The sequence below is a fragment of the Penicillium pulvis genome (genome assembly GCF_028828015.1).
Source record: "Penicillium pulvis strain IBT 33274 chromosome Unknown contig_7_segment1_segment0, whole genome shotgun sequence".
Classification (NCBI taxonomy): domain Eukaryota; kingdom Fungi; phylum Ascomycota; class Eurotiomycetes; order Eurotiales; family Aspergillaceae; genus Penicillium; species Penicillium pulvis.
Genome location: NW_026643079.1, coordinates 3,683,902 through 3,708,053, shown reverse-complemented (window position 1 = coordinate 3,708,053; position 24,152 = coordinate 3,683,902). Strand labels below are relative to the sequence as shown.

The 24,152-nt window shown below is 42.7% G+C and overlaps 4 protein-coding genes across 4 annotated transcripts; 1 reads left to right on the top strand and 3 right to left on the bottom strand.

Moving 5' to 3' along the window:
* Positions 1-1,432: 1,432 nt before the first annotated feature.
* Positions 1,433-2,389, bottom strand: N7503_009375 (glycosyltransferase family 32 protein; the record flags this gene model as incomplete). The annotated part of the gene is made up of 1 exon (XM_057068922.1): positions 1,433-2,389. The coding sequence occupies one exon, from the start codon at positions 2,387-2,389 to the stop codon at positions 1,433-1,435; it is 957 nt and encodes a 318-aa protein (XP_056919777.1).
* A 7,450-nt stretch (positions 2,390-9,839) lies between these two features.
* On the bottom strand, positions 9,840-10,914 carry N7503_009374 (uncharacterized protein; the record flags this gene model as incomplete). Its single annotated transcript, XM_057068921.1, has 3 exons — positions 9,840-10,047; positions 10,095-10,603; positions 10,696-10,914. 3 exons carry the CDS (start codon positions 10,912-10,914, stop codon positions 9,840-9,842), a joined length of 936 nt encoding a protein of 311 aa, XP_056919776.1.
* A 3,128-nt stretch (positions 10,915-14,042) lies between these two features.
* On the bottom strand, positions 14,043-14,358 carry N7503_009373 (uncharacterized protein; the record flags this gene model as incomplete). Its single annotated transcript, XM_057068920.1, has 2 exons — positions 14,043-14,092; positions 14,187-14,358. The coding sequence occupies 2 exons, from the start codon at positions 14,356-14,358 to the stop codon at positions 14,043-14,045; spliced, it is 222 nt and encodes a 73-aa protein (XP_056919775.1).
* An 8,772-nt stretch (positions 14,359-23,130) lies between these two features.
* On the top strand, positions 23,131-23,976 carry N7503_009372 (uncharacterized protein; the record flags this gene model as incomplete). Its single annotated transcript, XM_057068919.1, has 2 exons — positions 23,131-23,400; positions 23,461-23,976. 2 exons carry the CDS (start codon positions 23,131-23,133, stop codon positions 23,974-23,976), a joined length of 786 nt encoding a protein of 261 aa, XP_056919774.1.
* Between the last annotated feature and the right edge of the window lie 176 nt (positions 23,977-24,152).

Sequence of the window (24,152 nt, the reverse complement as noted above, 5' to 3'; positions counted from 1 at the left end):
AAATAGGTATCTATCTTTTCTTTTATAATACCTATCCTCTACTTCTATATTATCTATTTTAAAGAAGTTATTAAGGTCAACTCTATTAAAAAAGAAGGGAGATAATTATTATAGCGTAACCCTATTATTAGAGTATAATATTAGGGTAGGCTAATATATTATCTAATCCCGCCTAATCTACTCCTAGAGAGCACCTATATAACTCACTTAATTAGGGTTCTACCCTATTATATATATATCTATCGTACTTAAGGAATAAGATAATTCCTTAAGGATTAGTCTCTATCTATTCTATAGTGGAATTATATATAATATCTTTAACCTTATCTAGTTAATACCTTTACCTTAACACTACTAGATTTTCTAATTATTCTAAGTATTAGTTTAATTAGGGTAGTTAGATAAGCTATACTTTAGTTAGGGATAATATAGGAAGAGAGCTACCTTATTAAAAAAATCCCTAATTTTTAACCCCTAGTAATTCATCTTTCTATAAGGCTAAATCGCTTAAAATTAAAAACTTTAGTAGATCTTATTATAAAATAAAATATACTAAAATCTTAGACTTATCTAATCTTTAAAATTAAATCTATCCTACCTCTAATTATTTTTAAATCTATCCTACCCCTAACCCACTTTTCTTCCTATACTTAAGAAACCTTAATTAAATCTATTATACTATAATAGAATTACCCCTATAGGTTAGATTAGGGATAATATAAGAAGAGAGCTATTCTATTAAAAAAAATCCCTAATTTTTAACCCTTAGTAATTTATCTTTCTATAAGGCTAAATTACTTAAAACTAAAAACTTTAGTAGATCTAGTAGATCTTATTATAAAATAAAATATACTAAAATCTTAGACTTATCTAACCTTAAATATTAAATCTATCCTATCTCTAATTATTTTTAAATCTATCCTACCCCTAACCTACTTTTCTTCTTATACTTAAGAAACCTTAATTAATTAATAATCTTACCTTGATAAGTAGAATAGACTAAAATTAAAAAAAAGTCTTAGTAAAAAATATATAAAATCAGGTAGGGATAGGTAGAAATCAGGCTAAAATTAGGCTAAATTAGGTATCTACGCTAACCTTATTTTAAATAGGCCTAAAAATAGGGGCCTATAGGCCCGCTATGAATTTTATAGGTTAGGCTAGGGGCCTATTACTAAAGCCTAGTTGCTGCTAAGGGGGATATATTATCAGACCTCTTAGGCGATGAATAAGTTGTTTATTGATAGTTTCTATAAAAAATGGTTACAAAAAGTTAGGATGAATACAAAAAACCTGGTTGAGCACCAAAACCTAGTTAAGCAGCGGCCCACGTAATACGCCGTAGAGACGTATCCATGGGCAGCCTAGTCAAGTGATTCAAACTTGACTAAGCCACGATTAGTACTTAAGTTACGGTGCGGGCCAAGTGGTTCTATAATAAATGCCTTCTCGCAATGTAGACGATTCCCAGTACCAAGAATAGAAAGGCAATGCCCCCCAATAGAACGCCGATTCTTAGATGGTCAGCAATATAATTAAGTGCCTGCCCATCCAGTTTATGCCATGATCTCCCTGCTGCGTGCCGTATCGCGACCCTCGAGTATCCATTCTCTAACAAGCCCATGTCGTACCAAAGCGTGCCATATATCCATGCGTAACTTCTAAAAGCAGCCGTTACCATCGTCGGCCCGGTAGACCAAAATACCTGCAGGTATGGCAGGGAAATATGTTGGGATTTCACGCCGCCGCGTCGTTTGGCCTCGTACAGCACCCATTGCAGGAATGGGGACCCACGTTCAGCCATGAAGAAATGGTTGCTCAGCCCCAGTGTTCTTGCCGTGGAAGCAAACACGGCTTGCAAGCCGAGATGTTGGAGGCACTGTATCTGATGGGGTGAGGTTGGGTACACGTCTAAGTCTGCGTAGATGCCGCCTTCTGCATGGATAATGAGCAGCCTGGCGATGTCGGCACGTTGGATATTCTGGGGGTAGGACTCGTATGTCGTCAAAATCCAAGGATAATTGGTTTTGACGAGTTGGAGAATAGCGTCGTCTGTCCAGAGCTTGACTGTGTAGTTCAAGGGCCCAAACATGTTCTTCCATAAGTCAAGGGATGCTTCTATCTCTCTAGAATATGTCCGCACGTTGTTTGTTTTCCAGATTTGATGAATGACATTCGGTATCTTTGAGTCAAAAGCAAGATGAGGATCGTTGAAGGGCTTGAAGGGGTTGGTATCGCATTTGGTGATTATATTTATCGACTTGGACAACTCGCTGGCGAGGATAAAGTTGTCTGTGTAGCTGAAACGAAGAGTAATGAGTATGATAGTGAGGGACAATACTGTCATGGTTATGAGCCTTCGTAAGGCCTTTCCAGCAAGAGTCACCATTATAAATTATCAGTCGAGATGGGACAACGATAACTTGAAGATCAGAAATAGAGGCCGTTGACTATGCGAAAGATCAACTGAATTTAAGGGGGAACAGGGGGAAGCAAGAGAAGATCTGGCTATTTTGGCAATAGAGACACGTAACAACTTGTCAAAGAACAAAGCGAATGTGGCTGTAAGATGCAGCCCGGAATATACCCAGCGTGGCTATCTGGGCGCAAGTGTCCGCCCCACAGCATAGAGAAAAGCCCCCCTCAGGAAGCATAATGTTGTTGATGGTTATAAAAAAGAATTTACAATACCAAGTATCATCAGCGTCTATCAATCGTTAGATAGTCGAAGCGAAAGAAACGTTCCTGGATAAGAGCGCTCATGAACTCTTGCTTACTGATATAGACCTTGTGTAGCATACTTACATGATCACCAATTGATTAGCCGATTAGTTCAAGCGTTCAAAAGTCAATACGAGCAATCAAAGTTAGAGGTGGTGGCAATTAGAGACATGTTTTGAAGTTTTCTTTCCTTTCCCATTGAGTTTCAATAGCTTCTTTTTGCCATTTCCCCACGCTTTCGCATACACTAGTAGCCCTTCTAGGCAGTGCATGTTTCTACGCTCCCGTATACTTCTATTATTCCCAAATATTACCCTCCCTCAGAAAGCGCTACTGCGAGGTTGAACAATTTTGACATTTATATATCGTGTACCTGGAACGCGCATGGCATGCCTGGAATGCCTTTTAATCCCTCCCGTAAGTGGACGATCTACCTTCCCAATCTGGCTACTAAATCATATCAGGCCAAGCCAAGGAAGGTCTTGGCGGTGGATCATTCGATAATGACGTATGCTTCGAATTTGGAGAATGAGCCGTGTAACAGCCCTTTCATCAGACCGCTTATAACACATGGCATAGTTAGGATATGGTTGAAGCTTACTGTTCATCATCATGTTTAGTAGAAAGAAACCGTTAGATCTCCGGATGACTTGATATATCTTGGTATACTATCTCGCCATAACAAACTTTCGATTCTTTATTAAGATTATTGGTGTGAAGATATAAGATCCTAGACGGTAGATTATTGTGTCTAGATCTCACTATTCCCTGTTCAAAGCTACAGGAGTACCATTGGATAATTACCTAAGAGGCGATAAGGAGTTAGGTGGAAGAGTTCTAAGTTTAGTTACACTAAGGCTCTTGGCGGGACTAGTCTCAGCGAAGAATATAGAGGTCTGAATATGTCATATGATCTAGTAGTAACTTTGAATTTTCCATCGCATAGCTATACTAAGAGACTTATTTTAGTATCCTAATATGATATCAGAAAGATTAATTAGTAGTAGTATATGAAACCCCCGCAACCCCTTAGACTCCGCCACCTTACCTTTGGCATCTACACGGCACTATAGCTACTGGGTGGGAGCAGTCCAATGGGGATCAACCATATCTTTGCAACCCCCGGGGCCTCGCCCCTCTGAATAGTCCATCTAAATTGCAAAAAACAGCAGTTCATCGTATATCTCTTCGCGGGAATAAGATTCTGAGACGCCAACTGTCGGGAACTCTGACCTTGAAGACTTATAAACTCCTTTTTATGGAGCGTAAGTGACCATAGAGGCTTAATTTCCCTGCCCTTACGAATCAGACTAATTTATCTACTAAACTGCTACATTATCCGACAAAGAGGTCTCATTGTGCACGGAGGGCCGTGTCGAGAATAGGAGTTTAATTATGACCCGCAACATGTTCTGGATAAAACAAACATCTTACACATGCTAAGACATTCTGACTTCGACTGTTCTATTCAATTCTCTAGCTTGCGTGTCTGTATGGGCGTAATAAAAAGGTTTATATATCATTTAGGCTCGTAGGGTATGAAGTCCAAACTACCCATGTCCTCATGTAACTCATTTCCCTTATCTGTCGTCGTACACTCTTAAAATGAAGTTCTGGGTTGGTCTGGCTTACTCCAACGTTTATCCAGAATTTTCACTACCCTGATGACATTCCAAATATGAAGCTTATTATATAAATCCAGCAAAAGCTCTTTCAGTACCATCCTATCTTTGCTCATAGCTTCGCAACTGAAAATCGATGGATATGGTAAGTATTACTACTATAAGGAATTGGGTATGCAAAAAGGAGCGAATAACACTCATCCTGCGGTGCGAATTGGCGTGGTAGATAAGATCCAAGGAGAGAGTACTGTGACGGGAGGAATGGTACAAGCCGTATCCAAAGTTACCCTCACATACCGTTGAACTTCACAAGAAAATGGGGGTAATTATTGTAATCGCCGATAAAAGGTTATTAACGTCGCATACTGGTAGGCAATCTTGCTGGCTTGGAATTGATGAATGAATTCAGTACTGAGCGAGACAGGTTTTATGAACTTCAGCCCATCCTCCATGTCGCGGCGGAGCATACATAGAACCATCGCTTCAAGCTTGTTAGCTGAATCTTGGTCCTTTATAAAGCTCTCACTGTGCAGGATACCAACATGTTCATTGGCAGCCTGCTGTTGAACAAGAGTGCCAAATCTTACCATCAGAACATTTCCGATGAATATCCAGTATAAGTATCAAAGGGGGTTTTTCACCATTACCATGAAGTAATGATAATCCCAAGGCTCGTGCTGACCGAGTTTCAGTTTTGGTAGAGGCAGTCAGTGCTTGTATAGACGAAAATCAGCTAGACCATAGCCATAAGCTGAATTCTGAAGAATACAAGCCTTTCCTTGATGCTACTTCTGCAAACACAGTCTCCGCACCATTGACATGAATGCACCAAGATGAGGTAGCGCGTCCTGAAAACACCTCGCAATGGCAGAGAGACCTTATAGTGTGAGTAAGAGGTTGAATCGGGTAACACTGAGTCTCCAGGTCCCGGCGAAGACAATACGTACTGGCAGAGAACAGCTTGGACACAATTCCTCTGGTATATACAGGTCAAGAGCCCCATTCAAAAGCGTCGAACGTTGAAGGGCTACAAGAGCTATTGTGACGTGTAGTAAGGAATCAAACTGCTGTAACATGGACAGAATGGTCTGACACATTCGGTCTCGGATGTAGGCACGAGAGATCATGGGAAGCGCACATTGGCTGTTGAAGATAGGAGTGCAATGTGACCAACTGGGGCTTTTTAGGCAATGGTAGCGCGGAGTCAATAGAGGACAGCCCAATATCCCTATGATTGTAAATCTGGCTTCCATCTATAGAAGATGGATTTTGCAGCCTTGGAATACGCCCGTTCCACTTCAAGGCAATTCTGTACTCACACAGGGCCCCAGCTTCTAAGCAGCGGGTGCAGCTTGGTGTTTGTTCGTCGCATTATTGTTGACGGCTCTTGCACCTCGTGCAGCCATGGCAGGAGCGTTTCACAGGCGTATACATTTGCACTCTGAGTTGTTCCACAATGGGTAGATGCGGGAAAGCGTCTTGCGTACTCTGCGCAATCAAGTGTTCATCAGTGAGTGGCGGAAACAAGCGGGTCCTCTAGAAGCAGCGGGTAGAATACAGGAAGTACAATAATGAATCTCGCATTGTGCGGTTATCGTCTAGCTTAGTAAAGACGACAGGTTGATTGGCATACCTGGTTTTCTGGTTTCTAAGTGGCGCTCAAAGTGCCAAAATCCGATGCCATTTCGGGGGCTGACTCCACTCCAGGTGACAACGCTACACCCATTGTGGCATTAGTGGTATCCACTTTAGGCCCCCTCTTTAAACAAGGGGGTCGAACTGGAGAGAGTGGTTAATTTGTCCTCGGTATTAATTGAAGCCAAAGATTCTAGTCTAGGCGGCTGAATCCACTAAGACTATTAAAGCGTCATCATGTAGGTTCAGTGTGCGATGTGGGAAAGATAGATAAGAAGGACTAGGTCTGCAACCTACTTTTGGAAAAGTCATTAGCTATGTACCATGGCGAGATGAGCATATTACACTGAATGCCACAAGCTTACACGTTTATACTCCGCGCCGGCGTTGGAAATGTCTTTAATGCTCTAGTTATTCCGACCACTCACGGCGACGAGCTGATATTCTTGTTTTGTGGTGTGGATGTTTAGGGTCTTCTAGTCCAAGTTTGTCCTATTCATCAGACGATCCATTACTGGTAAAGGAGGCTTTCGGCATCGGAGGGTTCCGAGTAATGGCCGATATGAGCAGGGCATTATATAAGATGGACCTTAACCGCGGTCATAATTACAGAAAGGGTATAATCAGCCTATTAGGTGGATTAGCAGTAACTGTTCGGCGACGCTAGAACTCTTAATGTGTGCAAAATTTCGTATCATATATCGTATGATGGAAATTTGGGCGCCGGGTGCCCTAGAGTATTATTGGTCATTGCTCATACTGGGTAAGGGATCTCAACAGAACTTTCAATCGGTAGAGATTGTTATGCCTAGCAGGAGCGTAAGGCATTACCGTTCTAGATTTCTCCCTCTCCAATTTGCGCCTTGTGGAAATGAGATCAGAGAATGTCGCCCTCGCACAGAATGCGAACTCTTTAATTATAATAACTTTTTCAGCTTTACTTGCTTAATTTCTAGAATGGGTGCTGTATAAGGCGAAGTAACGCGGTGGCGCAGCGAACCGATACACTTTCTTGCCTTATATGTAGTCCTTTGAACTGAAAGGCCACTGATGGTTACGGTATTGCTTAGGGAGTACGCAATGACGTATGATGCTCTGGAAATGATATTGATATGCTATAGACTGAATACTCAAGGGTCGAGGATACGGCACGTAGTAGTGCGATTCTCATATGGATTGGATGGGTAATCTCTGAACTTTATCGTAGATAAATATTGATATATAGTCTTAGTGTGCTTATTCTGCCTTTATTTGGCGGTAGGATTGAGCTTTGTGGCTAGGGGATCTGGCTTTGGATTTAAACTAATATAGTAATATATTGTAATACACGTAACATATATTTATTTGACTTTACAAATTTTGGCTGGTCAAGGTGTTAGACTTGTGGAAGTTTATCTGGAGTATATTACACTCCGGTTAGGCCAATGATTTATGATACGATGAAGTTAAAACGAATCTATGGCTAGTCCGTGAGGTTATTTCATCTTCGTCTTCTTTGCGATCTTCGTAGTGTTCTAGTTCTACAATCCTGCCGGACCAAAGCCCCTTATAAGCCCCGTGATCTAAATTGAAGTTGTCTGGAAATAGAGGGGCGACACTGCTGGCCGATTAAAATATTTACTCTGATGTAGCAGCACTTTTGAACTTTCGAATCAGCCGATCTAACTGACGAATTTTTTAAATCGCGTATTACTAAGAATACCCTAACCAGAGATTGACCAACGAGCCAACATTTTCTGACCGACTCAGTTTGAGTCGTTCTATACATGACTGTAGCATGGTTTCCTGAACGGGCATGTAGTATATCATCAAAAAACCAGTTGCAAATAGTTAAGGTAAGTGTTGAGCCAGCTATGAAACCTTGCCGATATGCGAGGATATGTCGTCTACTCCGATCTTTGAAGTGCTGAACTAGACCTGTCGGTCGAACATATCGGAAGATGTCATCCTCAATGACGTTAGACTTGATCAATTCGGGTCTTTTGACGTGGAAGAAAGTTCATCTTAAAGTACATCAACGAACTGCTCAAGCTCGGGGGCATGTTTTTCACTTTTCTGCGACAAGAAGGGGTGTTTTATCACGCCCAATGTTGATCGTTTCCACCAACTTTTCAAGCTTGGATATATGTTGCTCACATACTTCCAAGCGAGCTTGCCATTGCCAGATCTGTTGCCCAACTTCCTTCGACTGTTTAGCCTCTTTTTGAAGTGCGTGAAGACGTTCTTGAGACACTTGAAGGTATTGATCCTTGACCTTCAACAATTGAAGATCTTTCTCCCTCTCTTCATGCAACTGGTGTAGTGAGCCTCTCAAGCTCGCATTGGCATCGGCTAAATAACAATAGTGATGTTTTATCGCCGTGAGAAGATCTTCGAAGCGATTGCAGGGGGAGGTTTCTGCGTTTTGCGGAAGACATGGGTGATGATTGGACATGACACGAAGAATGTTTCGGGTGGGAAAACAGCAACCAAGCTTTTATGTCGCTTACGTACTCCGTGAAGTAGAGGGTCTCTGGCTAGACGTGATTGTCCGACTGAAGGCTTTCAAGTTCGAAGCCCGTGGACTGATGAAGGGTGGAAGTGGAATTGAGAAAGTGGAATTGAGAGAGATGAATTGACTCTACTTGTCGCCCGCATTGCCTTAAGTATTTTGAACAACAGATTACGTACTAATATCAAGTGTTGTTGGCCAAGAAAGTTTTACAGAGATTAGTGGTAAATTCAATTACCAATGAACATATTACGTCTAGAATAACGAATTATGCCAAGAATTCACCGGGATTTGCCACTGAAGTCCGCCAAACATTTGGTGAAATTCTTACTCGAATTGATTTTAAGGTTTTGGATATACGGTCGGCCGGAAGCCGGCCGCTGGTCGGCCAGATGCTTAAGCTGTGCTGCCAGAAGCTGTCTAGAGGCGTAGTAAATTGCGGCCTAGTTTTCAAGTGTAGGAAAAACAATATGGGAAGTCAGCTGATTTCTGGCATGGAGCAAACTTGACCTCAACAATAATGGTTGATTCATACCGATCGCCGTGTGGTTTTCTTCCGTAGCAGTGCCAAAAGCAACCACTGGTGGTGAGCCCGTAGGTTATCCAATGCATATCTTAGCGTGTTCTACCAACGAGTGTTTTCTTCTTCAGTTAGTAGGCTTAGCTGTTCGAACAATTGGCAATCAAGCTACATGTGGGTTGCATATATCTTGACACGAGAGCCAGGCCGTTATGGAGACTAGCTTGCAACAACCTTATGCTGCCATTCTGAGTCAAAGCAGAGGACCGTTGATCAGCCTTCATTATCTTCAGGTCTCACGAATATGAGAGCTCTCGACTTAACAGGGAAATAAAGATCTATTGCGTGCTGGTTACATCCAAGAAACCTGCCTCAATTCCACAAGAAGCTACCTTGATAGGGTTATGCCCAGCTGTGTCCTGGAATACCTCTGGCGATTCGGGGAAACTCGGAAAACGGAAACTCACAGGACAACTTTGGCTCTTGAATACATTTCACCTTTTTCCAACGAAAAAGGTCTTGAAAATCCCAAAAGTATGATTTTCAGCAAAGAGAGAATAAGTTTTCTGTGGTATCAGTCGATCTTGTATGGTAGTTTATTTTATGTCTCGTAAGAAAAGGGCTTTGAAGAGCGAAGTGACAGCGATTCTTTCTCTCGCGAGGTCTGATATCGATTTATTATATACATAGGCACCGGGGAAGAGCTAAAAACCCCCCGACGGATCATTCCTGGTAAATTTTGACCAGTCAAGCAACCGCATATCATTACGCACACACAAACTCGAAGCAATGATAGGCTAAGCCTTGATTTGACTTCGGATGCCGAACGAGACCGAGTAAGACTACAAGTTTACCCGGTCTGGCGTGAACACCTATTATTCATGAGGACAGACATGGTTTCGAAAGTAGGCTTAACGGCGGGTACTGAGAGCGCAATTAGTGTGCCAGCGAGTTCGGCATTCTCGACACACAGCATGGGGTTGTAAGCCCAGCTACCGTCGGTAGCCCACTCGCCCTTCACGACTAGCCATACTCGGACGGCGGAAATGACAATCACGCTGTGAAATGGTTAGCTAAGTAACTAGGGGAGGGGGGGAGTACTAACAAAACACCGGGGAACAACATAAATGAGAGTTTGACCTTTCTGTCTGAGGAGATTTGAAGTTGCTTGATGAGAAGCGTAGGGATGGCGAACATCATGACATCGCAGGGTAGCGAGAGGCCCGAGTTGACGGAGTAGACCAGACCCCAAGAGAGACACTTATAGTTCTCGACACCTAGTTGCCAGGCATAGCGCCATAGGCTAGTGACGGGGTTGCAGTGAAAAATCAGAAGAAAGAGCTGGAGGAGATATATAGCGAAGAGGAATGATACAGCGTAGGGAATAGATCTGTGCAGCCTGCTTGTCCGTGCGGTTAGTCGGTGATAAAAGGCGAAACCGGAAAGTCGGCATAGAAAAAGGGCGGTGGTATAGAGAATATGTGCAGCGAAGTCGATGACTTCGGTTTGGTACACGACTGCCGTTGATAGGACATATTGGATATACTCAATATGACGACCACTTCCCATATTGATTAGAATAATAGAGAGAGAAACGAAACTAATGTAGATCGTCTGATCGAGATATCATTAGTTTAGATAATTATTGCAAGGCCTCAAAGTGAAAAGTTGAGGAGGATGATAAGTACTTAGTTAGAAGTACATACCCATGTCAAAATCGCCAGCCAATCGTCAAGACCAGCTTTCTTGATGAGAGAAATACGTGTATAAAGTCGCAGGATGAACACAATTCCTGTCAGACAGGCCATGAGCACGATGCCCACAAGGGCCGAATGGTCGCGCGACTGCGCTAGGTATTTGAGAGAGACCCCATTTGGTATTCTCCCCGCCTCGTGTGCGTCGAGAATGTTGGCAGGAAGTTTCATCGTAAATACAATGGATTGACGAGTCCCTAGCAGGACATAGTGAGCATAGCAAAAGGACTTTGGGGGTGAGGATTGGTCTGTTTTGAACGGACAATGGGAGTATGAAGAATGAGCCGTACTCTGCAAAAGACGTAAGGAGCAAACGAAAGGGTTGTCAGCAAGCCGTTTTTGGAGGCGGCCAAGAAAGACAAAAGCCTTTCTATTTTGGTTATCAGCCAGATCCGTTCTATGTACAAAGCTGGCGAGGGCGAATTCACTGTGCTTCACTCAAAACAGAGGAAAAAGAGTTGGGTTTCCACTGATTCAAATCCCATGCGAGAGCATAAAATCATTCAAGAGACGTTAGTATCCGGGCTGAGACCTTGAAATATGCCAAGTTGTTCCTAGGCGGAAAGCCACCCACGTAAGGCACTATTCGGTGGACCTCAGGACCCATTAAGTGAGACTTAAGCCTATCAACCATTAGCATTCGTAATAGGAAGGCCGCAAAGTTTCGATGTAAGCCAATATGCTTGATGGAGTCTGTATGTCCATGCATGCGTCTATTGTAGATTAGGGTGGCCAATTTGGGAAAGCGGGCGGAACTCGTCTCCGCCGGGGATTGATTCGCCGTGCAGTATCTTCGGCTCTGATGGCATATGCAAATCCAAATAGGCGGCGATCCATTACCTCGGATAAAAAATCTTTGCAGTGGCTATCAATGCGAGAATCAAGATGCCTCCGCAGTATATTGTACAGGCATTCTCGCAGGGGCTTTGACCGGTGCACACTGAGGAACTTTTTTCGGCCCCGCAACCAGGGCCTTGGCGTAGATCATGAGTTAATTGGAGTACAGTCAATTGAGGATAGTAGTTTGGTGCACTTTATAGTATAACTCCACCATAAGGTTGAGGCTTTGTGGTGCGTGTTCATCGCTGCGAGAATGCCTGGAAAAAATATCTGCGTTATGTAGAACGTTGAACTGCCTTAGTGATTGGTGCGCGCAAGCAACGCTTTGACCGTATTGGAGGGCCTATGGAACTCTCTTCTTGAAGCTTGGGATCATGAGTTAGGTAGATCTTCCTTATCCGCCGAAATCATGGTCTGTAAATTGTACATATGCGATATCGCACAGCATTTCTTGTAGGAGGAATGGGTATGCAAGTGCATATACAACATCAGAGTATACGTTTTTTATGATACTCTTCTTATGAGCCCCCTTGTCATGTTTGTAAGACCTGTTGCTCAACATATGCCCGCGGCCACCCAGTTTCGCGTTCCGTCCGACGCAGCAGGTTGAATAGTGAGTTGCGAGCGAGGCGGTCGTCGATCCACGCGCTGCCTATAATAGTTAAGGTCAGCTAATATAGTGCTAGAACTAGTAGAAAGCGAAGCCCTACAGGCATATAGAGCATGACAAGCTATGACCGTAAGGATGGTTCGTCGTTAGTAGAGAGAGCAATAGCGAATGTTTAGTCTAAATTATCCGAAATCTATTCGTATCCAACCCGTGTTAGATAATATATCTTTAAATATATTAATTCTCCTTACTTTCAAATGCAACTGCTTTTCTAGAGATGATATACTATACTAAAATGCGTATTTCCGAATTAGCATAAGTGCCTTAGTAAGATAAATATACTATATCGTAATAGCTAAAGCCACTATTAGTATACCACGCAACCTTTAGTATTAATACCCGCACCCTAAAAAGTAATATTACTTATAGTAAGCTAGATTATTATACTAGATTTATACTAAATGACTAGGAGTAGATTCCCCTTTATAGGATTAGGAGGTAAAATATATAGTAGTCTAATAGCTTTAGATACCTTAAGTTCCTACTCCCTAATCCTTAACCTCATACGTAAAATTAAGTCTATGGATAAAGTTACGCCTAGGAATACTAATATAGGCATTAATCGTTTTAGTTAATATATAAAGAGCCCGTTTGACCTAGTCTCTATCACTAGGAACCGATTTTGACGCCCATAACCTACGTAGCTACTAGCTAGTTATTAAATAGTTCGAAGTCTAATTCAAGACGTTCCTAATACGTAAGCATGGACTAAATATCTTACACTATAAAGGCCTGAAATGAAGCCGATGAGATACCCCCTCTTATTACGTAGTCAACGTGGGAGCTAAAATAGACTAAATCTATAAGGTGGTATTCACGGTCGTTAGATAGGGTGTTATATTACGAAAGAAAAGACGGTTACCTATTTTATAAGGCGGAATTTATAGGATACCTCAAATATCCCGAAATGGTAGTAAATCACTTCTGATTCAGCATCTAGATTAAGAGTGAGCTCTAGACTTGCCTAGAGCTAGTCTATGACGAAGAGATATTTAAAGTAAGATCATTATAAATCGCTCACTTAGCTCTCACTTCCTCCATATTAAGGAAGAAGAAGAATATCTCTCTTTTGATTCTTCAGGATTAGTTTTGAAACCAATATGATCTATATTGCCTTAGACTTTGATTCCATAATATATTAGTACTATTTTATATTCCTTTTAGATCTCCTTTACTATCTTCTTACCTAGCCCTTTTACTCCTTATATATCAGCTATAATATTAGTATTATTAGCACACTAAGGGAAGGGTTTAGCTTATAGGATATCTATTCAAAGATATGGAGAATAATAGTCGAGCTAAGAAGAATATCGATCTTAATATCGAATACGGGCTTATAGAAAGTAGTAAGAATAATCGAGATATAGCGTTTGTAGAATTTATCCACTAGCGTAGGGGAGATAGTATATAATATTCGCGAGAGGTGAAATATAGCCATGGCGATATAGGCGTATAGTAAAATTGGAGACTAGATCGCGCGTCTAGCGATTTTAGTTAAGAATTAGCGCTTAATATTTCTAGCATTAAGCTATATAGCGATTAATCAAGAGTCATAATATACGATATAGAGTCACCGACGTACCTAGTCTACTAGATATTACTAGAAATATCGGAAAAGATAGGCCTAATCTATATTTTCGAGTCATGGTTACTAGATCATGGCTAGTTCCAGATATTCAGATAGAGAGGACAAATTCATTTTTGACCCTAATTGATCAGGTACAAGGACTATACTAGATCAAGACATGGATTCCAGATATATAGACGCTAAACGCGCTTTAGATGACCACTAGGAGACAGACGGGTGCACGGTCATAGGGATAGGGAAATTCTCTGCAGCTGTCTTATCAGTTTAGCTTTATAGGTGTCTAAGGGTTTTACTTTAGTTTCATTATGTGGAAGTAATGATTCTCAACCCTTACGCGCCACTTACATCCAGAGGAGGTTTTAAGACAGACTTGGTCGTTCGGCACGGCCAGGGCGCTCTTACCGTACCTAGGAGGCGGACTTTCTGGGAGAGAAGGACTTTGACCATAGCGGAAGAAGTTCTTCAATTCTCCTTGGTTAGAACGAATTTGCAGGCGCATAGTTGACAGTGTGGACATTTTGTTGCAATCACCTCAGGGAGGGGGTTAGTTCATGCTCCTGAGAAACGGCCATGGGCAAACCTACACTCAGACGACACGGATGACATGTGCAGCTTGGTTCCAGTCAGTACTCATGTACTTTATAAGCTGGGAGCGGATAGAGGGTATCACTAGCCATTCCCTTACTACGCAGGACTTACAATAACAATTCATTAGGTTCTTAATGGTCATCATATTTCATTCCACATCCAGATCGCGTTTAAAAAGAAATTATAGACAAGTATGTTCCCCCTTAATTACTAGGTTACGTAGTTACAGGTTGGGTATGAGTGTAAGCCAAGTAACTTTAAGATGCAGGTCAAGTGGCGCTATCAGTATTTAATCAGCCAGTGGCCAGCATTTAGCGCAACGGTCCCGTCAGATGTATGATAATCTAGCAATTATATGGAATGTCGGTTTTATTCCTAAACGATGTTTTATTTCCATCAAATCCTATCGTCGCTGAATGAAGACTTTGGCGAAGCGGTCTGTATCAGGAACCCGCCATGGCAACATGAGTTAAGAGGGGTGAGAGTTGGGTCGATGGATTTAGGTATACTCTGCAGGGTGTTCAAATCAGGAATAGTCAATCTTCACGCTAGTGCGTGCAAGGGGACACTAGTGTTATGAGAATCCACTATTAGGACTACCGACCTGCCTTATTAGGTACTCCACGTTGCCAAATAATAGCAATAGTAGCTCCCAAGCCAGGTCTCTAATAACCTAAGCCCATTCTGGGTTCTGCTCGGCGACGCATAGAAGCATGAAGCATAAGCAGCATTAGAAAAATCTACATAACCAACCTTAACAGCCTTCATAGACGGAAGGAATCCATATAGTCATATGTGACCCTGTGGCGGTTCTTCCACCACTCCTCAAACTAATTTCATTACATGATGATTGAACCGCTGATACTGAATCGAATGAACGAATCCCGCACGGTGGAAATGGTGCCTCTCCTGTGTTGTTCGAGCGTTGGGGGCTTCTTGGCGGCTCGGCCTCTGGTTTTCGGATCCGAATAGGGTATAATAAAGTTCAAAATAGAGTTTTGGTTTAACACGAACGTCGCAAAAGTGGCAGCCCCGCTTGTCCGAAAGCAAAATCCAGCTTAGCCATCGACCTTGAGTAGCTAACAATAAGTTACTACTTTATTGAACGATTGACCATATCTTGTTATATGAATAAGCCTTCTGGCATGAACGTATACTTGGAGCAAAGAGAATCGTCTATTAGAGCAGGCGCTGCTTCAAGCCCCGGATAAATAAATGAAACCAGCGACACTATTACTGTTTATCACGCCACTGCCAAGTTGGCATGTTTACTATAGGTTTTTATAATTGGTGAATCATATTGAAAGCAAAATTTCTCGGTTCGGCGTCGCCGAATACTACCTTGGAGGTGTCTAATGAATCCGATACCAATGCTGGAGTCTTACATACCAGAAGCCGAAATTTCATAATCATTGGCAATAGAAACGCCATAGGGAAGCTCACTTCTTGCATGCAATCTATGTCTGCTGCCTATTCCGTACGAGGCGCCTTGTTAAAGCTTCATGTAGTATCTACTAGCAACCTCTCCATCGGCGCTTGACTATGAAGGAAAACCATATTCGCCACATTGATTAGGCTGTGACTTTGCTACAAGCAATGCTTGACGGCTTTTGAAGAGTCCTTTCCTAGATACAGCCCTGCGCCAAGATAGCCAAGGATCGTGGAATATATCTACGATTTCCAGTATGAGACAATTGTTTGAATGCAGGATGCCTAGTGCATTTGACCTAAATCCTCGAGGCCTTTTAGGTACTCTTTAACATTGTCATAGGGGCGTCCAGTGTTAATAACGGCGATGAAGGAATGTATACCTTGCTTGTCGCACAAATTTGTAGACCCTTCAGCTTTCGGAGCGATATGTGTAAGTGTCCGTTCACGTAATCATGGTGGAAAATTCAACCAATAGGGGTCCGATCGAGTATATGCAGTTGTCTATGCATTCTTCTACCTGTGTGCCCACACTCTAACGTGTGTGCTGACTAAAGTCATGTGATCTAGCTAGCTTACACCATCTAATATACTGACAGTAAGTATATGTCACATGACTTGACCACAGGTGGTGTGCTGACCAAAACGGGCCTCAGCCACACCGATCTTTAGATCCACGCCGTAATTCAACTATTTTCAGTTTCTGGCCAATTCCCCTTTCATCCCTTCTTTATCGGTTATGTAAGGTAGACTTCCTGATTCTCTGAAAGCATCGAAAGTTTCAATGTCGAGGTTTTCGTCTGATCTTTCAGGAATTGAGACCGATTGTTATCCCAAGGCCCGGAGAATACAGGCCCATTCCCTTCTTTTCGCCTCTTCGTCACGCTTACAAATTCGCCGATAGGCATCTTTTGGTGTTCAAACAATCTTACTAGATAGCTGCTTTTTGGTCCCCTTTACGTTTTTCGGTCGTCGACGAGCTCGAATTGATACAAATTGCCCTGAAGCTCTTCTGTATATCCAGCGTTGGATTTAGTTCCCGCCCGGAAGAGCTGGAAATCCACGTTTTAGTGATTCAAGCTCTTTGGTCTGATCTTTGCTTTGGCCCAATAACTTCTTAACACGTTTTTCGACTTGATCTGCTCCTTGATTAAACTTTTCGACTGATTGAGGTGGTGAATAATGGTAGAAGAGCATGGTGCTGGGGTATGACCATATATCTCGAGAATTGGGTCATTTTGATGCCTCTAATCCCATACTTTTTGCATTGGTCTGATAATAATATCAGGGTTAAAAGGGCAAAGCCCTGTCTCCTAGAAAGTCCTTCGGATAATACGTTGTTCTTTTCAGTGCCGACAATGCAATTCCATTCATGGAGCTGAAAAGGGCTGGGCTTCTCTCATTTCACAAATCCTGAAGACATGCATCCTATATACTTGATCTAACCATTTTATTAAGATTCATTTTCATCGTCAAGCATCAACCATCTCGAAAAACTTTCCGTCAATCCGGTTGCCCTGTGCTCCAAGCTCTCTTCTTCCTGTTCAATTTTTTCAAGTTCTTGTAACGAGGGTTACTTTGGCTTCTTGTAGAGCCCATCGTGCAAATTATGAATTTCAAAAGAGAATATGGAGCGTCTACACCCTGCTGTAGGTTAAAATTTGGTACGTAGTTCACTGAAAGACAGGCATGTAACAAGCTTTGCTCAGTAAGCCCGTGATGTGGTCTGCGGTGCACGTATCGACGAAATTCACCTGATTTTTCAAAGGCATTTTTGTAGTATCGTACTTCTTCGAGTAGTTTCTTGCTATGCCTACTTATTTGTAATTATCAATCGGAATACAGCCGGCCTCATCGGTAGATATCCAAAGTCAAGGAGAATGCTTAGAGGTTAGAATTATTACAGGTTCCCTTTTACTGTTGACTTTCAACGTGATAGACATGTTTGTTCCAGATTTGGTTATTCAAAAACAACGGGGCGTCACCACAACACTTTGCCTCGCGACAGGTTCGGAAGGCCCAAGCAGTCTATTATTATGTTATGGCATATTTCTTGGCCCATGGCGGGATATGGCAGCCTTACTATCGAAGAGACAGCTCCTTTAGGCTAAGCTAAATGGGCTGAGGATTTGTCGACGACCAAGATGGTTTGCAGGAATTCTAGGCTGGGACGTATGAGCAGCACATCTTACACATTGCTTTGAGACGCGAGTCCTCTTATAGAAGAATTAACAAATTCCAATGTTTGCCACGGTGACAGAACCTCTTTGTAGTTGGGATAGCTTTCATGATTTATTTTAAACCTGATATCGATGCGTCGTAATGTTGTGTAGTATAACTCAGTAGATTGGAGATCAAAGTAAATTTTCTGGCCTCTCATGCGTCGGAGCTCGGAGGAACTGGAACCTTAGATGGAGATATCCTAGAGAGTAGTTCTTAGGGTTATCTGAGGTCTCTAAAGCAGACGTGTCGGGCTTCGTTGCCTGGAAAGGGTTCGAAGCTTAAGTAAGGTTAATCCCGGTTGGCTCTATAAACTTTAATGCGACTGTGGCAGGAACCATCCCATCAAAACCCCTAGTAGGACGCATTTGTTTTTTATGGATGCCACAAAATTCATAACAGACCTTATATGCCGAGGGAATAGGGGTCGAAAGATTCAACCGCCATCACGATACTTGTAGGCTTAGTGACAGCGTTGAGAGTAGTATAATCTCCAAGATCCTTTATTATTCTTCTTCATAATTCCCCCAACGGAGATGAAAGTATGATCTCTGTAGGTAGAAGATAGCAATAGGGTTCCACGCGTATATCACTAGCGCTTGATCAACCTTGTGCGTGTGTGTTGGAGCCACGTTGAGTCATCCCACTACGATCCAGGGACATGATTTAGCACCAATCGCTACTTGTCCATTCTAGAAACAAAAGATTCAGTCACAACTCATTAAGTGGAACACACGGAGCAACGTAAACCTATAGACAGGGACAAACGGCAGTCGTTCTTCCTTTCTCTTTCGCCTCGAAGACTCGTGTGAGGTCGGTTTACCGCTGTTACAGTGGGTAGTGAAATCCTAGATTCTTTGCTTGACCTCCACATCCTCGAGGATATGGGACAACTCTCATGGGGTACTCCTTGCTCCTACGTGACTACTAATTGCTAACCAAGGGAGCCACCTGCCTCGCCGGGCCACCCTAACTTAACTCTGATGATCCAACTTAACAACCTAACCACAACCATACTGCAACAGTAGTCTTAAACTACATTTACACCAACATCTCCTAAAAAGAGAATCATACGCATCCGATAATTTAGCCCATGTGCGAAAATAAAATAGTAGAGCATTCCTAAAGCACTATGTCAAATTGCGCTGCAGGCCAATTGGGCGTGATAGGAATTGAGGATGTATTATCCGAGGCCGAACTGAGAAATTAGCTGCATGCCATATACATCCCCATCAAGTGTCCCATACAGCTGTCAAAACTCGTCTTTGTGATCTCAAAGTAGAGGTAGATGAGCCAGCTGGCGGAGAGGAGCCTTTGTGTTCGAAGTGTATCTAAAATTGGTGGCTGGGACTCAATTGGTTGAGATGAATGATGGCGCACTATGGGCTCCTGTCAATATTCGGGGTTGATTTCTGGGACCAAAGTGCCAATTATCTTTTAAAAATAAATCTGACCTGCTGTTGCTGGGGCGTTGAACGAAGTTGGAGACGATAGAATGTCCGGACTGGCTCACTTTCTCAGATCAACAGCCTTCAACCATCAGGCCATCACTTCTAGAGAAGCTGGAATGCTTGATTCGTAAGATTGAAAAAGGAAGTCTCTCCCCATTTGAGCCAATAAAATGAGCAGGTACCGTTGGGCTAATCAGCTCTTACTAGCGTGGAGTCAACTACACTATCATTGCAGGATCTTCGCCGTATGCTCTTATGACGAGCTGTTAAGGACTTCCCCATCTCACCACTTTCAAAATCGTTTCTCTATACTTTCATTTCTTTATAATGACTATCTAGAGGTGAGTTTCATTAAGAACTATCAAACAGGCAAGTACATTCTGTTACTGAATTCGCGTTCGCGCTTTGAACTTCGAATAGCAACCAAACAAAAAAGAACATCACAATCAATCTCATGTAGGGTCTTCTGCCTCTACACAGTGCGCTGTATCTGTATATATCTATGCGTCAGCTTATCCTATCTTGTTTGATAGAGTCAAACATTAATGTGAAAAATCAGGGCATCAATAATGCCCTTTCTTCAGCGATTTTTAAAGGCCATGAACAAGTTAAGACAGGCGCCCGACTTATTATTGTGCTCTTGACGAAAGCGAAACAATAGTGAAACCGCATCCTGCTAGTAAGCCTTCCATATGGGGTGAAAGTTGTAAACGCAAAGTTGTGCAAAGGAAATAGTGAGAGTCATTCCAAGTAGCGACAGTGGTTAAAGTCACCATTGTAGACCAACTCGCCTCGTGAAATGCGCAGAATTTGATATTTTTACACAACCCCAGTAGCAGCGTTCAGCGAGATCGGCCTATCAAATAGTCAGTCCCAAATAATTACATTGCTTCTTGGCAGTTATGCGAGGACTTTCGTGGAAAGCTTATTGATCAACCGACTGTAACTGCTTCTGAGCTTCGGAAAATGCAAGCGGAATGCAAAAGTCGCAAGACCCCCAAGAAGGGGAGAACGGGTGATAGAGAACACCGAAGGGTTTCCGATCGTGTGCAGTAGTGTTCGGCTGACTTGTTTGCTTGCAGAGCACGCTCCACCTGATCGGAGCTTCGAGAGGGGTAGACATACCTGGAACTACCAGGTAGCCAGCAAGCATAGCTCGGTTGGCCACATTGATGTTGATAAGAAAGATGACATACCATTTCTGCTTATCTCTAAGCATTCTCGCATAGGTCTTATCATGTATGCAACGAGTTGGCAGGGGCGTACGTAGGCTGGAGGAAATACACTCCTCAGTTGGGAAGCTATTTATATGTGCAGGTTTCGCGCGTGGAAGATGGATGCCTGCTATGAGAAAGCTGGACTTGATAGACATTTTCATTAGAGATAAGTATGAATCTTGACGCGATGGAAGATTCGAATTTTCAATCAAATCTACCGTTAGGTCAGCGGGAATTCCTGGGATTCTTAACAAAGCCATCCCTGTCCACGATGCGATGAACCCGGCATTCAGTTTGCAAGTCAAGGCACCTGAAGTACTTAATTCACTTTTATTTTCCATGCCACATAGAATAGAAAGGCTTGGGAATATGGACCTCCGGATAATGAAAATATGTACCTTTTCAAAGGGTATCTAGATTCTTTCCCACTGTATTGTCAAAATGCTATCAAATCTTAGGGTCTTGTCATATAATCAAAACAATCGCAGGAAATTTATTGCAGTTTTTGATTAGTAAGGTACCGTTCTATAGATTATACTCCACCATGCAGCATTATTATACCAATGCGCCGTGCTTTATTACAGATAAAGGCACAGCAAAATCTTTTTCAAGGGTTGAACCCACACTGCCAATTTCGTATCTGACACAAAAGTATAGTAGTCTGTCGTATTCACAACTCTAAGTACAACACAGGTGCTTCTTCAAGCAACACCAAAATAACTGAGTATCAATGGATGCCATGAAATTTGAAGGAGGCAAACAAGCAACGACGTCCCCGGCGTGAAGTATCATCCTATTGACCATTTCATATCATATGGATAGGTCATGTTGCCCGTAACAGGTGGTTATAGCTGATGATGATTTGCAGCGAGAGCACATGACAAAAATTGAATATGCATGAATGTGATCTTTATAGTCCAACAGGGGCTGTAATTGGCTCTGATGAGGAAATTTAGAAGAGGGCACGCAGCGCCTAGTTACCGCTACACATTCGTGTTTAAGTTGCAAGAAAGTGCGAAACCACGAATTGTAACAGCTTTTCGTGGTGGTAGACACCACTATGGTGGAAAGGCAGGAACGTTGAAGCAAATCATGTAAAGGCAACGGGGCAGAGCTAACTAATGCCACGATGCAGGATCAGAGTCCATGGAAGAATGTTCCGCTTTTTCTGCATTGAATATATGGCCGGCTGGTATTGGAGACCAATCCACGAGTCTTGAATTCGACCGACGCCCTACAGAACCGCAGAGGCTGTACAGCGTCTATCAATTTCGGCTTGCAACATCAACCTGGGTCACAAGTGCTGTGGTATTTACTGTAGGCTGCCCTTCATATGATCGACATTCAATACATGGCCCAGTCCAATTTGGTATGAGATGAAAGACTTTATCTTGGTCAACGCAAGAACAATAGAAGTTATAGGCTCAATTCATAGCAGGAAGTTTCCTTTACAACGACCGTGGCATCAAGAGTGGGACTGTTTGATGCATGCCAAATTATCTTGAGAAATGAGTTTTGATGGACCATGGAGTCCCTCACTCGTTGAGAGATTGAAATTTCCATGAAATGATTTGAAAAAGGGCCAAGTTCATTCCGGCCGAATGTCGGACCCGATTCTTGATGGACGTTTCATCCACTGTGACAAGCCGGGCAGCTCCTGGAACCACAGCGATCGGCGCGGTAGGTCCCAACCCACCTTCCCCGAAGACTATTACAGAAGGTACTCGGCACATTTGTTATTCGACTTTCGCGATGGAGGAGAATACTTCTTTCTTTTAACATATGTGTATTTCAAGAACACCGGACTTTAGAGATTCTGACCCTAAGTTCCGGCTTCCTTAGCCATCACCACAACCAATTTAGAAAGTAAGAGAAGCAGACGCCTCTAGATAAACCTTCCGTATGAGTCAAAGTCTAGATTTTACTGGTTCTTCCTTGGCTCCACGGCTTACCTTTGCCCTGTTGATTCCTGGTGGAATTCTTTTTTTCTTTTACGGTTCCACACTCTCGAAGGCGGCAGTGCATTAGAGTTGATCTCGGCAGCACTTTACCAAGGATGGGATCAATTTTTGTGCAGGGGCTCGAAATATCCGACATGACTCTCCTTTGGCTGCCATCTCTGTTCACCTACCGTTGAGTCATAATCCAAGCCCGTTACCCCTATAGGCGATCTATTAAACTTATATATAAGTTGTGCGGCTGAAAAAATTCAACTTTGTTCCCATTTTAACATGGCATTTTTTGTGATCTTGTTTGGATGCTCGGTCTATCGCCCCCTCCCTGCTGTACGCATCTATATCTATCCTACTACCATTTGTCCCTCATTCAGTCATTGCCAAACTTTCTATGATTGGCTTCAACTGAAATCATCTCTCCAAACTTACGATGGAGCACCAAGATCTCAGTCAGCAACTGATTCCTCAATCTCCAATTAACATGTCTTCTTCCATGGCTTTCAATACACTTGGCCTCTGGAACTACGACAGCATTATCGATATTTCCTCTATGACGACTACCGATGATTCAGTCTCCTTCGATACCATCGACAGCTTTATAAATGGTAGCACGAATTACCTCTCCGTGGACTCATTTGAAATCGCATCGGCCATCAACGGGTTCACCATGCCAGCCAAAGATACCGTTTCCATGTCATCGGTAATAACCCCTTATCTCATCCAGGTATTATAATTTAAATACTAACATAGTCACTTCCAGACATTTGACAGCGACAGTCAATCATGGTCCATTCGCCAGTCCATCATGACCCCCTCGGTTTCGGAAAAGCAATCCAAACAAACAACCCGTAGCTCAACCTCAACCCAGAACTCCTCAAGACGCTGGCGTTTAAGTCCCGAAATCCGTCCTCAAGAATATATCGCTCCCCGCGAAGAATCCACATCCTCTTGCGAAACGCGCAGCCTATCCCAAGACTCTCATCAATCCAATACGGGCCAGGACCCCCAAATGCGTATTGCCGCCAAACGCGCGGCCCATAACATTACCGAGAAGCGATACCGCACCAAAATCAACACCAAGTTCCTCTCCTTGGAGAAAGCCATCTCCCCTGCTGGTATTCACAAGAAGTCTTCTCGTGCTGGTACGCAGTTTTTGAAGAAATCCGAGATCCTGACTAATGCTATTGCATACATCGAGAGTATTAAGCATGAGAATCAGGTTATGCGTAAGGAACTTGCTATTTTGAAGCGAAATATGGTTCTGAATAGCATGTGACGACATAAACAATCACCATCGTGATTATTTTGTTTTTGATGGAATCTGTTGCTTCAGCCCCTGGCCTCCTTTTGTTCTGCGCTTTTTGGCTAGAAAGACTTTATTTAAAGCATTAAGCATGGTGTGAATCATGGTAGGTCGCCTTGTCACTGCCACCCGTCGCAGTCTTTGATTCC